Source organism: Carlito syrichta, unplaced genomic scaffold (genome assembly GCF_000164805.1).
Source record: "Carlito syrichta isolate Samal-C Ts95f unplaced genomic scaffold, Tarsius_syrichta-2.0.1 Scaffold306742, whole genome shotgun sequence".
Lineage (NCBI taxonomy): Eukaryota > Metazoa > Chordata > Mammalia > Primates > Tarsiidae > Carlito > Carlito syrichta.
This window is the reverse complement of record NW_007250838.1, coordinates 106,684-122,878: the sequence shown is the minus strand read 5'-3', so window position 1 is coordinate 122,878 and position 16,195 is coordinate 106,684. Positions and strand designations below refer to the sequence as shown.

General features: G+C 40.7%; 1 protein-coding gene across 1 annotated transcript in view; it reads right to left on the bottom strand.

The window, feature by feature from the left end:
- Window positions 1-16,195, bottom strand: part of SYNE2 (spectrin repeat containing nuclear envelope protein 2) — a 317,000-nt gene that overhangs the window by 203,280 nt on the left and 97,525 nt on the right. The window contains exons 32-42 of the mRNA XM_008063321.2: window positions 16,156-16,188; window positions 14,513-14,614; window positions 12,762-12,962; window positions 12,246-12,417; window positions 11,349-11,461; window positions 10,068-10,270; window positions 8,795-8,914; window positions 8,408-8,696; window positions 5,790-5,941; window positions 4,117-4,426; window positions 2,606-2,770 (exon numbers count right to left, since the gene is read on the bottom strand). Of these exons, the coding sequence (XP_008061512.1) occupies window positions 2,606-2,770; window positions 4,117-4,426; window positions 5,790-5,941; window positions 8,408-8,696; window positions 8,795-8,914; window positions 10,068-10,270; window positions 11,349-11,461; window positions 12,246-12,417; window positions 12,762-12,962; window positions 14,513-14,614; window positions 16,156-16,188 (1,860 nt within the window). The remainder of the gene's footprint in view (window positions 1-2,605; window positions 2,771-4,116; window positions 4,427-5,789; window positions 5,942-8,407; window positions 8,697-8,794; window positions 8,915-10,067; window positions 10,271-11,348; window positions 11,462-12,245; window positions 12,418-12,761; window positions 12,963-14,512; window positions 14,615-16,155; window positions 16,189-16,195) is intronic.

Sequence of the window (16,195 nt, the reverse complement as noted above, 5' to 3'; positions counted from 1 at the left end):
CTCACCTCAGCCTCCCAAAGGCGTGGGATTACAGGCTGAGCCACCGAGCCTGGCTTGGCTAACTTTTTAAAGAAAATTTTGTAGAGACAAGGTCTATGTTGCCCAGGCTAGTCTCAAACTCCTGGACTCAGGAAATCCTCCTGCCTTGGCCTCCCAAAGTGTGGGATTACAGGCATGAGCCATCACTCCCAGCCTAGGACCTGTTTTAAATCAGCAATTATGGCCGGGTTCGGTGGCTCAGCCTGTAATCCCAGCACTTTGGGAGGCTGAAGCAAGTGGATTGCCTGAGCCTGCGGGTTCAAGACTCAACTGGACAAGTTGGCAAGACCTCGTCTCTACAATAAATCAAAAAATAGCCAGGTGTGGTAGTGCACGCCTGTAGTTCCGGCAACTTGGAAGGCTGAGTTGGAAGGATCACCAGAGCCCAGCAGGTTGAGGCTGCAGTGGCCGGGAGCGTGCCACTGCACTCCAATCTGGGCGACAGAGTGAGAATCAAACTCTAGATAGATAGATAGATAGATAGATAGATAGATAGATAGATAGATAGATAGATAGATAGATAAATCAGCAGTTATGAGGCTGCTGGTAGAGGCAAAAATTATAAAGATGTTCCAGAGATAATGGAGACAGCACTTGGTAACTAACTAGAATGGAGAGTCCAGGAAAGGACGTTGAGTTTCTGAGAAAGTCCAAAGATGTGATGATGATTTTCCCCAAGTCAGAGAATAGAAGAGAAACAAGCAGGCTTATTGGTAAGGCCAGGGAATGGTGACGATGAGCTATTTTTTTGACAGACTGAACTGCAAATAATTGTAAGATTCAAATAGAAATGTCTAGTGTGGAGTTAAAAAAAAAAAAGTACCCACTGGATTGGGGCCAGAAGACCTAAGCTGTGGCCCTGCACCAGCATTTAACCTGTGGGACCTTGTAAATCCCTCACCTCTCCAGAACTCAGCTTATCATGTGTAAAATGAGGGGTTGGAACTTGATGGCTCTTGAGGCCCCTTTGAGCTATAGCAACAGGCTATATCTTTTTTTGTTTGTTGTTTGAGGTGGGGTCTCATTCTGTCACCCAAACTGGAGTGCAGTGGCACAATCATGGCTCACTAAAGCCTTGAACTCCTGGGTTGCAGCAATCATTCCACCTCAGCCTCCTGAGTAGCTAGGACTACAGTCATGTTCCGCTACACCCATCTGACTATTGTAGAGATGAAGATTCATTATACTGCAATGGCTGGTCTCAAACTCCTTGGCTCAAATGATCCTCCTGACTTGACCTCCCAAAGTACTGGAATGACAAGCATGAGCCGCCACCACGCCCAGTCAAAAGTCTATATTATAATGTTTCAATAAAAGTCTGAGTTCTTCAGGGTAAAACTCTTGCCTTACACTTTTCTCAGTATCCACAGCACCCTGACACGATGAGCCCTCAACATCAGCCAAATTATCACAGCTAAAATGGAAGGCAGCCTAATCTCAAATGTCAGGCTATTCTAGACAAGTCTGGCGTGATTTCCGAGTCCCTAAATGGAAGAAATGAGAAATTCCCAAGCTCATGCCAGCAGGGCTCTGCCATGAGATTCACCCATGAAGTCCCCATCACGGAACTGTGAGAGAAGTAGCTGGGAAAGGGTTTTACTCTGTTTTCTTTGGGAGGCCCCAGTCAGGCCTGCTTATGTTGGCTATGCAAACTGAGAATCTAAGGAATGTGCTTTAAGGATGTAGACAAAAGGCTGCCCTCCTCACTGTATAAGGCTAGGTGTGTGGGAGTGAGGGCAAAAATCGTAGAAGCCCTGCGTTTGGGAAGAGCTCTAATTTAGTTCATGAGTATGAAAACTAATAAGGTAAAAATCATGTCTAGGCTGGACGCAGTGGCTCATGCCTATAATCCTAACACTTTGGGAGGCTGAAGTGAGAGGATTGCATGAGCCCAGAGGTTCGAGACCAACTTGGGCAACTGGTGAGACCTCATCTCTATAATAAATCAAAACAAAATTAGCTGGGATGGTGATGTGTGCCTGTAGTTCCAGCTACTTGGAAGGCTGGGGAGGAAGGATTGCCTGAGTCCTGCAGGTCGAGGCTGTGGTGGCCGTGAGCATGCCAGTGCCTTCCAGCCTGAATGACAGAATGAGATTCTGATTCAAAAAAAAATCTATATGTCTATCCACCATGATGAAGAATGCTAAATTGAAGTATTTCCCCTAGGTCTTGTTGTGCTGGATGCATCCTAGGTCCATTCAGTATCCCCAGGAATCACTAGGTTGTCCCCCAGAAAAAGATATCTAGGAGCTACAGACTGGACAGGGGCAAAATTATCTCTGAGGACCCAGCAAGTCAGGGTACTGCTCAAGTTATATAAGGGAAGACTCAAAAAACCTCGAATTTATTTCTACCTCATTTCTACAATAAATCAAAAAATCAGCCAGGCGTGGTAATGCATGCCTGTAATTCCAGCTACTTGGAAGGCTGAGGCGGAAGGATCGCTGGAGCCCAGCAGGTCGAGGCTGTGGTGGCCAGGAGTGGCCACTGCACTCCAGTCTGGGTGACAGAGTGAGACTCCAACTCAAAAAAAAAATGTCTATCATGTCCAGATATTGTTTAGTACCTGCAGTTTCTGCAATTTTTTCTCAATTGCTAGTTGATCCACAGGCTTCTCAGAAAAACTGACAAATTCCTTGGAGAAAGTATCCAATGCAGTATTTAAGTCTGTGACACAAACTTGGTATGAGTGGTGCTCTTGGACGTGACCTTCTAGTTTTTGCACAGAATCCTAAAAAAGAAAGTCATCAATAATTTATGAATATTTCTCTCTGAATTTTTTCACCCAGAAAATAAGTAACAATTTTAGGGTGGGAGATATTTCACTGCAAAATCTTTGCTTCCTCCCAGAAAACAACTCTTACTGAAAACACATTTGCTTTTCTCATCTTCTTTGCCTTCATTTCCTTTATGAAGACCATTTATATGTCAAGATGTATATATAATGAAATGTCTACAAATTATATCATTAAATCACAAACATTGATTATAAAGCAGCTTGCTTGATTATTCTTTGCATGCAAACCAACTATCTATGCTTGGACATGAGACCATTTGAGATCAAATAACCCCAGATTCCTGTTCCAAGAATCACTCTCTAAGCTTGTGTGTTAGGAAAAGTCATCCTAATTTAAGAGCAAAACCACCTTCAGGTTTTCTCCCTAGAGCGAGAAAATAAGATGACAATACCTGATCAGAAAAGCAGTTAACTATTAAACTAAACAATTTACAGCCAGGTGTGTCAAACTTAACCCCTGCCCAACTCCTGTTATCTGTGGAAGCAGGATTTCTTACCCAGATAGATAATCCTTACATGGAATTTGGTTTTCATTGTGCAAAAGAATTATGCACAGTTTTTTTGGGAGTTGATTTTGTTTTGGGGTCAGGGTTTCGCTCTGTCACCCAGGCTGGATTAGGGTTCATGGCAGCCTCGACCTCCTGGGTTTAGGCGAAACTTTCACCTCAGTCTTCTGCAACTGAGACTACAGGCACACACCACCACACCCAGCTAATTTTTAAATTTTTTGTTGAGACAAGAGCTTGCTATGTTGCCCAGACTGGTCTCAAACTCCTGGGCTCAAGCAGTTCTCCCACCTTGGCCTCCTAAGGTGCTGGGATTACACGCATGAGCTACCACACCCATCCATATAATAAACAATTCTATTAAGAAAATATTCTCTCTCATGACCAGCTGACATTTTACCTCTTTGCTCTGAGGGAGGGGCACCGATAAGAAGGTGGATACAGGACCACTGATATCACTGTGACATTAGATGATGGATAATAGATTGACACTATTATCTTGATAGAGATACCTAAAAAAATCTTACCCCATCTTACCCCTGAAGAGGGGAATTTCAATGAGAAAAAATAATACCACCATCAAATAATACATATCAGATTCCTCTAGCAAAACTAGCTGGATCTATTTCTCTATCACTGAAAGAATTTTAATCTAAAAACAGATAAATTAAATTGGAAAGCTCTTAGTTTACCAAAAGAACAACAGCAAAAATTCCATATACAAATTGTACATAATTAGAACAATTATTTCAAGTGTTATCTGGGTCACCTTACCTGTAGTTGCTGAAGAAGACTTTCATGTAGATGTTTTATTTCCAGCCAAGGCTCCTCACTGAAGCTGGGATTTTTAGTGCACTCCAAGAGGTAATTTCCTTGCGATTTTAACTCCTTTAGCAAGGATGTCAAATCTTGTGCTTTCTGGAGGAACTTCTTATAAATTTTTAACTGGGTTTTCTTCTCCTGCAGACCAGGCTGTAGAGCAAAGCCTGCTTCCTGCTTCTTCTTCAGTTCTGTGAGCATTAATCTCAGATCCTCCTTACTCTGCAAATACTTCTCTCCTTCCAGCAGAAGCTTTTCTTGATGGCTACATTTCACAAAATTTTTTATACATGAAATGTCATCTAGCAAGATAAACTGGCATTTTGCATTTCATAATGTAACATGCATCATAATAAACAGTATTCAAGTAACATTAATATACAATATTCCCAGAGATGTTTTTGGCATAACATTCTAAATAGCACCAAGGTTAGCTCAGAACTCACGACAAATATTATTTGAGTACTACTAAAAACTAGATGCTTTTTGTTACATAATTTGACCAGTGAATAAATAATTTAGATAATTCAAAATATTTTTAAACATTTTTATTGCATTTGTTTTTTATTTTACTTTTTAGATTCAAATTGAGATGGGCTGGGCACGGTGGCTCAAGCTATAATCCCAGCACTTTGGGAGGTTGAGGTGAGGAGACTGCCTGAGCCCATAGGTTCGAGACCAGCCTGGGCAACTTGGTGAGGCCTTATCTCTAAAACAAATCAAAAAATTAGCCAGGCATGGTAGCATGTGCCTGTAGTTTCAGCTACATGGAAGGCTGAAGTGGAAGAATCGCCTGAACCCAGCAGGTAATGCTGGAGTGGCCGTGGGCATGCCACTGCACTCCAGCCTGGGCGACAGAGTGAGACACCAACACAAAAAAAAAAAAAAAAAAAAAATTGAGATAGGGTCTCGTTATGTTGCACAAGCTAGTCTCAAACTTGTGGGCCCAAGAAATCCTCCCGCCTCAGCCTCCCAAAGTGCTGGGATTACAAGCATGAGCCCCCGTTTCTGGCTGATACTTAAATAATTACATCTTCCTTTTTCATAAAAGTAAAATAAGACTCCATAGATTAGCCATCTAACTAGTTTATGCTTCTAATAGCTTAAACTTAGTTTTGATCTGATTGTCTCCTCAGAAAAACATAAAATTCAGTCACTATTGCAGACATGATATGAGTTAAAAATTTTCACCAGAGTTACATCCACTGGATTCAGCCAGCATTTATCAATGTTCACACATTCAAGACTCTCTTAGAATAAATGTTCAAAAGTATTAATTCTTCTCCAGTGATACCAGGTAGATACTGAGGATGTCTGTAGGGGTGGAGTTTGGTACAGAGCCAAGGCATTCAAGTGTAATGACAGATAGTGCTAATTTGTGACTCAGAGTCTCACAGGTGGAGGTCCCGGCTTCACCGGGCACTCCCACACCGTCATGACAGGGCTGTTTCCTCTGACGTGGAGAACTTTTCCTCCTGGTTTCTGCCTCTGACACTGCAGATGCCCCTGAATGACTGACTTGCTCTCCAATTGAGATCATATCCAAACAAAGGCGGTAGACTGAACCACCAGGTATGGCTTCGCTGGACAATGAAAGATGACTAGCATGGCACAAGCAAGCCCTTTACCTCAGATATGTGTTGGCTAAATGGAGAGTGTTGTCCCACTGATTGCTGATATCAGTCAGGGTCTTCTGAGCCAGTGGAACCTCACGACTCTCAGTCTGCTTCATGAGGGTCTCTATTTTGGCATCCCCTTCAGGCTTTAGTAAAATGATTTCCTGAATTAAATGAAAAAGATCTTTCAATTTCATTGCATTAGTTAGAGATATCACAGAATATCTTTTTATTGTCAGCTTTATATTGAGATTCTGACTCAAGCCGGGCTCGGTGGCTCAGCCTGTAATCCCGCGCTTTGGGAGGCTGAGGTGAGTGGATTGTCTGAGCCTGCGGGTTCGAGACCTGCCTGGGCAACTTGGCAAGACCTCATCTCTACAATAAATCAAAAATTAGCCGGGTGTGGTAGCATGCGCCTATAGTTCCAGCTACTTGGAAGGCTGAGGCGGAAGGATTGCTGGAGCCCAGCAGGTCGAGGCTGCGGTGGCCAGGAGCGGCCACTGCACTCCAGTGTGAGTGACAGAGTGAGACTCCAACTCAAAAAAAAAAAGAGATTCTAACTCAAAATAAGAAGTATTTTGAGTGTATTTCAAAATAATGGCTGGGCATAGTGGCTCACACCTGTGAACCCAGCATTTTGGGAGACCAAGGAGGGATAACTGCTCGAGCCCAGGAGTTTGAGACCAGTCTGGGCAAAATAGTAAGACCTTATCTCTACAAAAAATAAAAAAAGATTAGCTGGGTGTGGTGGCGCACATGAGTAGTCCCAGGTACTCATGAGGCTAAAGTGGGAGGATCGTCTGAGCCTAGGAGGTTCAAAGCTGTGGCGAGCCATGATCATGCCACTGCACTCCAGTGTGGGCAACAGAGTGAGACCCTGACTCAGAAAAATAAAATAAAATTAGAAAAACAGACAAAATCCCCGTTTCATTTTGACATGTGCCCAAAGATGAAGATATCTCCCTCGCATCACACACAGTTAGTTCTCCGTAAACCTGTCAGTTTGAGTTGACTGCATTCCTGCTTTCCTCTGGATTTTCAACTACCTTCTTTGCTTTACCTGCCCTCAAACCCTAGTAAATCCTTCTTTCTATCCACTCTGTTATTTATAGCTGGAGAGTTACAATAACAACCTGATGCTTTTAAAACCTAAGAACAGACTGAGACTTCTCACAGTCTCACAGGAGAACGCAGAGTCCCTCATGACGACTTTCATCTCACTATGACATAATTAATTCTAGTTCCCTGTTCGCTTTCCCCTCCTTTGCTCTGGCCATTAAGATCTTCTCATCTTGGAAATGCTGCTCAAGATCTGTCTTCTCTAGGAAAACATTCAAATATGATTCTACATGGCTCTGGTTTTTTGCAAAGTCTTACCAACCCTTAGAGCTCACTCTTCTTGACTATCTCTCCTCCTCTAACAATGCTTCAGTTAATGTGATCTCAATTCTCCTAGAGCTCCTTTTAGGTACATGTGCTTCTGTCCTCTGTATATTTATTAATTTTTTTATCAATATTTTTTATTTTGATATTGTGGGGGCAGTTAAGGGTTAGGTATACAAATATGCTTCATTCAGGCCCCCTATTAATTTTTTTAAATTTTATTTTTTAGTGGAAGTTGCATTCTGTCACCCAGGCTGGAGTGCAGTGGCACAATCACAGATACTGCAGCCTCGACCTGCTGGGCTCAGGCGATCCTCCCACCTCAACCCTCCAACTAGCTGGAAGTACAGGCGTGCACCACCATGCCCGGCTAATTTTTTGATTTGCTGTTGAGACAAGATCTTGCCAAGTTGCCCAGGCTGGTCTTGAATCCCTGGACTCAGGCAATCCTCTTGTCTTGGCCTCCCAAAGTGCTGGGATTACAGGCATGAGCCACCACGCCTGGTCTTGTACCCTGTAATTTTTTTTTTTTGAGTCAGAGTCTCCCTCTGTTGCCCAGGCTGGAGTTGCAGTGGCACGCTCCTGGCCACTGCAGCCTCCAGCAATCCTTCCGCCTCAGCCTTCCAACTAGCCAGAACTACAGGCGGGCGCCACCACACCCGGCTAATTTTTTATTTTTATTGTAGAGACGAGGTCTCGCCAAGTTGCCCGGGTGGGTCTCGAACCCGCAGGGTCTGGCAATCCACTCGCCTTGGCCTCCCAAAGTGCTGGGATTACAGGCTGAACCACCGAGCCTGGCCTCGTACATTTTATAAAATGTATTATTTCTCTCCCCCATATGTCAGTATAGCCTGTTAAATACATACAGGACTATATAGTCGATTGTGTTAATTGGGTACCTAGGCTAACTTTGTTGGACTTACAATAAATGGACTTATGAATATGCTCTTGGAACCGAATTTGTTCATATGTTAGGGACTTCCTGTATTTCAATTCTTCTACACACGGTGAAGATGAACAATAATTAAGTATTGCCCTCTCAAAGGCTATATATTCTCTCTTTGAAAGGCATGGAAATAATTTTAGAACCATCACACCCCTTCTTTTGTATGTTCGATGATCTCAATTTCTTCAACCACTCCACAGTGATCCTATTTTCAATTAAGAAACACATCTTTGCAGTTTTCCTTTCAATCTTTCCAAAATTAGAGTTCATCGTGACCTCTGAAATTTTATTTCAGTTATACCTTTATTTTTTGGATTCTTTCCTCAAGTGGCATTTTGCCTTCAGATGAATTCAAAACCATAAGGGACTCTTTAATCTCTGTTATCCAGTGAATGACATCGTGGGCAAGATCATCACAGCTCTGGTCTTCGGCAGGTGGTAACTTATCCTCTTCCTCAATTTCACCGAATTGTCTCAATAATGTCTGGTATTGAGCAATCACATGTGTTGATTCCGTCATTACTTCTTCTTCAGCAAGCCCATAATCCTTCAAAGAGTTGTTCAGCTGGGCCATAGATTCAAATTGTTCCCTGTGAATTCCAAACATCATTGAAAGTTAATGGGAGTAATGACACCATGGCTGAAACCACATTCCCAGGTAATGGAGTTCATACAAGATTAGTTATACCTCTTTCTCGCTAGAGCTTGGCAAAGTAGCTCCGTTTTCTCTCCACATTCTTCCATTTCTTTCCATTTCCCTTCTTGATTAGTCAACCACTTACTCAGGTTTCTGTGGTCATCTTGGAGTCTGAAAGAATATTACACATGATTAAATATAAAATAAGCAGAAAATATGTATTCTAATGAGAAGGATGGCACAAATGTTATGAACCAATCAGGGTTTTACTAGATATGTTGGTTGTATTTTAGAGAAAATTTACTTGTAACATCAAAGTCTAAGTAATAATGGACGTATTATGGTGGGATTCTATGGTATTAAAGCAATGAATCACAAGTGTATCACAAAGAACAAGAAAAAAACAGAAAACATTTTTGGATTATCCTCTGACCTTTGCCATACAACTAATAATATATATAATCTATATCATATAGATATTTCTATAAAATATATCTATATTATATAGATATACAGCTATGATTTTTTTTTTTTGAGACAAGGTCTCATTTTGTCACTCAGGCTGGAGTACAGTGGCATGATCATAGCTTATTACTGCCTCAAACTCCTGACTCAAAGCAATTCTCTCGCCTCAGCCTCCCAAGTAGCTGGAACTATAGGCATGTACCACACATTGAGCTTAATTTTTTTCATTTTTTGTAGAGATAGGGCCTCACTATGTTGCTCATGCTGGTCAAACTCCTGGTCTCAAATGACCTTCCTACCTTGGCCTCCCAAAGTGCTGGCATTACAGACATGAGCCACCATGCTCAGCCATAGTAATATACATATATCATGTAATCTAAATTTGAATAATTTTCTGAACTTTTATATTCGTAGCACCAAGCCTGGACTTCAAAGGTATGTCTTTTATTTGTGAAATTTGTGTGTATAGTGTGTCCCAGCACTCTCTGTTCTGAGGTGAAATACAAATAAAATTATAGTTAGAAAACATGTTCTCAGGTTGGGGCGGTGGCTCGGCACTTTGGAAGGCTAAGGTGGAAGAACTGCTTGAGCCCAGGAGTTTAAGACCAACCTAGGCAACCCAGTGAGATCTTGTCTCTACAAAAAATTTTTTAAAAAGATCCAGGCATGGCGGTGCATGCCTGTAGTCCCTGCTATTTGGGAGGCTGAGATGGAAGGATCACCTGAGCCCAGAAGGATCACCTGAGTGCAATGAGCCAGAATCAATCACTGGACAACAGAGTGAGACCCCGATTTGAGGGAGGGAGGGAGAAAGGGAGGGAGGAAGTTAACTAGTTCTCTAAATATCACCTTATCCTACCTTAGCAGCTGCTGCAAGCAGTCATCAAGCTCCTTTGCTCGTGCCTGGCATATGGACTCCATTTTTTCTAATTCAATTTCTTGCCCCACAAGCCAACTGTTAAGCTCCTTAACATGTGCTTTGGGCAGATGCTTCTTCACATGCTTCAGCACAGTGTCCACCTGCTGGATTTTACTGCCTTTTCCTTCAAGAGTCAAGAAATCCTTTAAAAAGGCAAAAGTCAATTATGATCTCCAGGTCAGTCTAAAGAGGTCTCTGCCACCCCCATGACACTTTTCCAGACCAGAACACAGACATGCCACTTTCTTAACATCCTACGCAAGGAAGAATTGTGGAGATGTGAACAACCCTATGTAGTTCCAAAATGTGTGTGTACAATTGCATTTGCTTCTGATTTCCTGGGAATCACCACTAGCAAAATCATGCAGACCTACTATAAATATCGGCAGGGGCAAGACCAGGAAAGTGATGTTTTCCCACACTGGTTCTATTAGACTCCTCTACAGACCATCTTCTCTATTTACCTGTGCCCAGATCAGAATTTTATTTCAAGGGTTGTGTTTTAATGTTTAGGCATCACTTGCTGAGGCCCATACAATGGGAAAAATTAAGCACAAGCAAAAAAGGTGGGACTTCAAGTTTAAGAAAACAAGAAAAGTGATTCTATCAGTAAAGAATGGTACCATCAAAGAGAAAAATTAAACAGCAAACATTTTGTGCCATTGATAAGCTTGAGAACATGACATCATCAAAACGACAAAGCCATGGATCATCTGCCTTAAAGTGGTCAAGATTTAAGGGTGTCCCCGGCATTTTAAATAATCCATGCAAATTGCCTTTTATTTCAGGCTACCTTCCAACCAGCCGTGGGTTAAAGTTCAACTGCAATTTTTAAAAGAAATATAACTGGAAAAAGGCATATAAAGTCAAGAGACCTCTTCAAGAAAGTTAGAAGATTGTGAAGTCCAAATTAGGTAAAAATATTTATTTATTTTTTAACACAACCAGATTCCGTGAACACTAAAACAGCATCTTGGAACAAGTGTGAAGCCAGAGCTTCTGTAAGTTACTTGCATCCTTACCTAGGAAATACAGAGATTCAAAATGTTTGGGAAAAAGTCAGGTTTTTGGGAATATTAACTCTTATGTAAAAAAGTTAGCAAGTCAAAGTAATTATTACTCTATCTGCTTAAATACAGTTCTATGCCTGGAATATTTTAGTTTTGATAAATGTTTATTAGTATGTGTGTGTATATATATATGTATATACATATATCTTACAGAAAGTTTTTGTAGCTTTTGTTCCACACTCTTTTTTGTTTCTGATGATTCAAAACACTCCTTAAGGCTCATTTTCGTGTTGCTAAACCAGTCATTAAAGTTCTTGCATTGATCTGCAGGAGGGAAAAAAAAGGTTCTATTCATTCAAGGAGGACTTCACACACCTCGTTAGAGTGAGCAATTTCGAAAGCTTCTTCCCATACCATGGGTACAAGTCATTGTATAAAGTGGTAATACATTCTGAAACCCAATTGTGAAGGCTAATAAAGTCTAGAAAGTGTTGAGCGTGGTGGCTCATGCCTGCTATTCCAGCACTTTGGAAGCCTGAGGCAGAAGGATAGCTTGAGCCCAAAGGATCAAAACCAGCCTGGGCAACATAGCAAGACCTCGCCTCTACAAAAAAAAAAAAAAGTCAAATTAGCTGGGCATGGTGGCACATGTATAATCCCAGCTACTCAGGAGGCTGAAGCAGAAGGATCACCTGAGCCCAGGAGGTCAGGGCTACAGTGAGTCGTGATCATGCCACTGTAACTCCAGCCTAAATGACAGAGTGAGCTCCTAACTAAAAGAAAAATTTAAAAAGCCAAGGAATAATTTGTTTTGTATTTTCTACATCAAACCACCTTTCCAAGTACATGATACCCAAAGACACTTGCCAGGGAACCTGCTTACAAGACTCACTAGGACCTTGGTGACTTACCTTCGAGAAAGTAATAAAGATTTGGACCTTGAAAGAAGTAGATGTTACTTATGTTAGGACCAGATCAGTATTTCCCCCCGAAAGATTTACCTGAATATTATTTCCTTAAATACAGTCTGTGTAAGGCTTTGTGTTCACAGTGCTAGTTTCATACTTCAAGAGTCCCAGAAACAAAGTAAGAGAAACACTGCACTCACCATTCAATAACTTAGAAAAGTGATCTTGCAAAACGCTTTTTTTGGTATTAAATAAATCGCTGACACTTTCGTATTGCTTTTTCAATTCAGAGAGCTCAGGAGTCAGACAACCTATTTGATTCTCAAGTAATATCATACTGTGCTTTTGCTGTAGAATCTGCTGCTGTATTTCCTAAGTATACAAACAAACAACCATTACGTCTTAAAATAGGCTCCATTCACACAAAGCATATTAGATCTCAGTTATTTTGTAAAAATCTAGATGATTTTCTATTGAGTGGATTCATTTCTCTTTGCTAGTAAATGTATAATACAATGCAATTTAATATCAAATAATGACTGTCCACAGAGCAATTCAAAAGTGAAAATGCTAAATATACACACAAGTTGTTCTTCTGAGATTATTTTTCTCAGACTTTCATTTTTTCCTATTTTTATTACCCTCACAGGGTCAGACCCATTGAAAATAGTGTAAAAATAAATCTGAACCACAAAAGACAAGCAGCTGGGCGGCACCTCTAGTTTAGTGAAGATCTCCAAGCTGTCGGAAGGAGACAGGGCTTTTAGGAGGGATTCGGTCATCCCGATCTGGGTCTTGGCTTGGTCAAGATCCTCTTTTAGCTCAGCTGTGCTGCCACTGAGCGCATAGCAGTTGGATTCTCCTGTTAAACACTTTCTCACATGTTCCATCTTGTTCAAAATAGAGGACTCCATGACCTGAAATCATGAAACATACGAAGTACGGTAAGAGACATCACCTAGCTGAAGTGAAGACAACTGCATCGCCAGAGAATGAGACTGCCTCATTTCGACGTGAAATAAATTCTTCTCATTATTCTACATCAATGATATAACAATTCAAATGCTGCCTTTAAAGGAATAAACAGTAACTCGGAAAAACTGAAAGTAACATTCTGCCTTTTCTAAGAAACGAATTTGAATCCTTCCCCCTAAAACAAGTTTCATCTAGCACACCAACTGAGGTGGTAACTCATGGTGCTCATGAGACAAAATATATAGCTGAAATTAAAACATATAGAAAAATTAAGTTGGGCACAGTGGCTCACACCTGTAATCCCAGCACTTTGGCAGACCAAGGCAGGAAGATCGCCTGAGCCTACGAGGTCAAGGCTGCAGAAAGCCACGACTGTGCCACTGTATTCCAGTCTAGGCGACAGAGTGAGACTCCAACTCAAAAAAAATCTATCTCTATATATGTATATATAAAATATTAAATAGCCACTATTCATTGAGTATTTATTATGTACATGGCATTGTAGTAAGCACTATGCATACAAGATACAGGCTTAGGAATTTAAGTAACTTGACCAGGATCACAAAACTGGTAGGCGGTACAGCCGGAACCCCATCCAGAGGGTCTTGACTCAAGAGCTCATATTCAACATTATGCACCTAGATGTTTTTAAAAATAATTTATTTGAACTGATATGAACTAGCTAGAAAGGATTCGTAGACCATCCAATGGAATTTCCTAGTTTTCCATGTGTGGTTGGAACAGCTAGCCAGTTATACAATTAATGGCAGAGTCACAGTTAGTATTGGGCTCTCTTCAATCTCCATCTAGCCTATCTAAGGAATAAGTTAGTAGTTAATGGAGCAAAGAAGCCTTATCTTCAGATGCCACGTGTTTAGCTCTCTTGTAACACTAGTAGATCCTTTTCTTTTTAGAGACAGGGTCTCGCTCTGTTGCTCAGAGTGCAGCGTAGTGGTGTGATCATAGCTTACTATACACTTGAACTCCTGGCCTTGAGTGATCCACCTGCCTCAGCCTCCTGAGTTGCTGGGACTACAGGTATGCACCACCACGCCTGGCTGACTATGAACCTAGCTCTAAATAAAGCGGAAACAAATCACACATACATGGGGCAATCTCCATGTTTCTCTGTCTAGCAATTAATAAACTTAGGATCATTTGAGCCATATTCTCTTTCCTACACCCAAGACACTCAGGAAACCATTGCTCCTTTACACAGAAGCACAGGCAACATTCCCTCATCCAGACATGAGGGCTGTAAAATAAGTGAGACAGAGTAAAACAAAAATATCATATCAACTCTTCTAAAAATAGGATATATGTAACTTGCCAACTATTAAAAATTTGGTTGTAGGAAACAGAAATTGAATAGATAATGATCCAATTCTATTTTAGCTTTAAGATTTAGAACGCATGGCTTATGAACATCGTTTTAGAGGCAATGGAAAATCTTTAATTGGGACTTAAAAAAAAATTTTTTTAAATCTCTTACCTGCAATTCAAGAGGTATTTCAGTGCTTTGAAGCAGAAACTGTATTTCAGCCACTCTTCTAGAAAATTCTGAAGTTTTTTGTTCATGGACCTGTAACTCTTCCTAAAACACATAATTTTAAAGGATTATATCTTTCTATTTCATATCTTGTTTCTGATATCCCTGATTATTCTTGTTGATATACAGAAACTGAGAATAGAACTTCACTTTAGCACATGGAAAATTCTAATTTCAAAGTGTTATAAAATTTTATTGTTTTGGAAAAAAAAAAAGAAACTGAGAGAACCCATGAGTTTCCCCTGGTAACTTGTTTTTTGACAGAGTCCTGGAAGTGACAAACTTAAGTGACTTCAAGGATCAGGCAAATGCTATAACTGAGACTTCCTAGCTATAAGACAACAGAGAGGGGCCAGACCTGTGCCTCCAGAGTGCATGGCTTCCTAAAGGCATTACATTTCATATATTTATATATATAAATTGTACATACATGTGTGTACATGTGTGTGTGTGAACATGCATGTGAACATACACAACTTTGGCAGAATTTGACTCACAGTCTGGCAGTTTACAATCCTTAACTTCAGATTTAAAGGACTTTTAGAAATTATTCATTTATACTTAGAAAATCATAGTTTTCATAACTATTATATCCAGGAAACAAAAACTGTCAACAAATTTTCAAAACATTTTTCAAATGTACAAAAATAAATACGAGTTAAAAGGTGAATAGAATAACAAGAATTAGAGATGATGAGATTTGAAGTATTAGAGATTTTTTTTAATTACACTGAACCACATATAATGGCCAACAACTATTTTATGACCTAGTGAGACAGAAATTTTCTATTATTCAAGCCAGTAGTATGTAAATAACCAAAAATTTAGCAAGAATTTTTCGTAGAATAAAAGAGAGATAACTTTGTTGCCAGAATTTTTCGTAGAATAAAAGAGAGATAACTTTGTTGCCCAAACTTGAGATTGCTGTTTTTAAAACTAGTTTTTGAAGCTCTATAAAGATGTTGCTATTATGCCTTGTGTTCTTTCCTAATCTTTCTGAGTAATTGTTTAACTTAAACAATGAAGAAGGTTGTCCATAATCATGGTCTAGATCAGAAGCTAACAAGCAGCCGGGCTCGGTGGCTCAGCCTGTAATCCCACACTTTGGGAGGCTGAGGTGAGTGGATTGCCTGAGCCCGCGGGTTCGAGACCTGCCTGGGCAACTTGGCGAGCCCGCATCTCCACAATAAATCAAAAATTAGCCGGGCATGGTAGTGTACGCCTGTAGTTCCAGCGACTTGGAAGGCTGAGGCCAAAGGATCGCCAGAGCCCAGCAGGGCGAGGCTGCGGTGGCCAGGAGCGGCCACTGCACTCCAGTCTGGGTGACAGAGTGAGATTCCAACTCAAAAAAAAAAAAAAAAAAGAAGTTAACAAGCCACAGCCTGTTCACAGAAACCTGTTAGCAGCTCCTGTTTGTTAGGACATCACAAAGGAAGTGATAAGAGTTCAGGTCCCTCACAAGGGATAAAAAAAGAAATAAAATATTTCTCTGTGATTTTTCTATCCTGCTCCACGAAAGCAAACTCAGTATTAAAATGTTAACTGTGTACCCCCCCCCAAAAAGCATGTTTTATCTGTTGCATTACCTTCAGTCTTTCTCTGTCCTCTTCAGACAGTTGCTGTAAT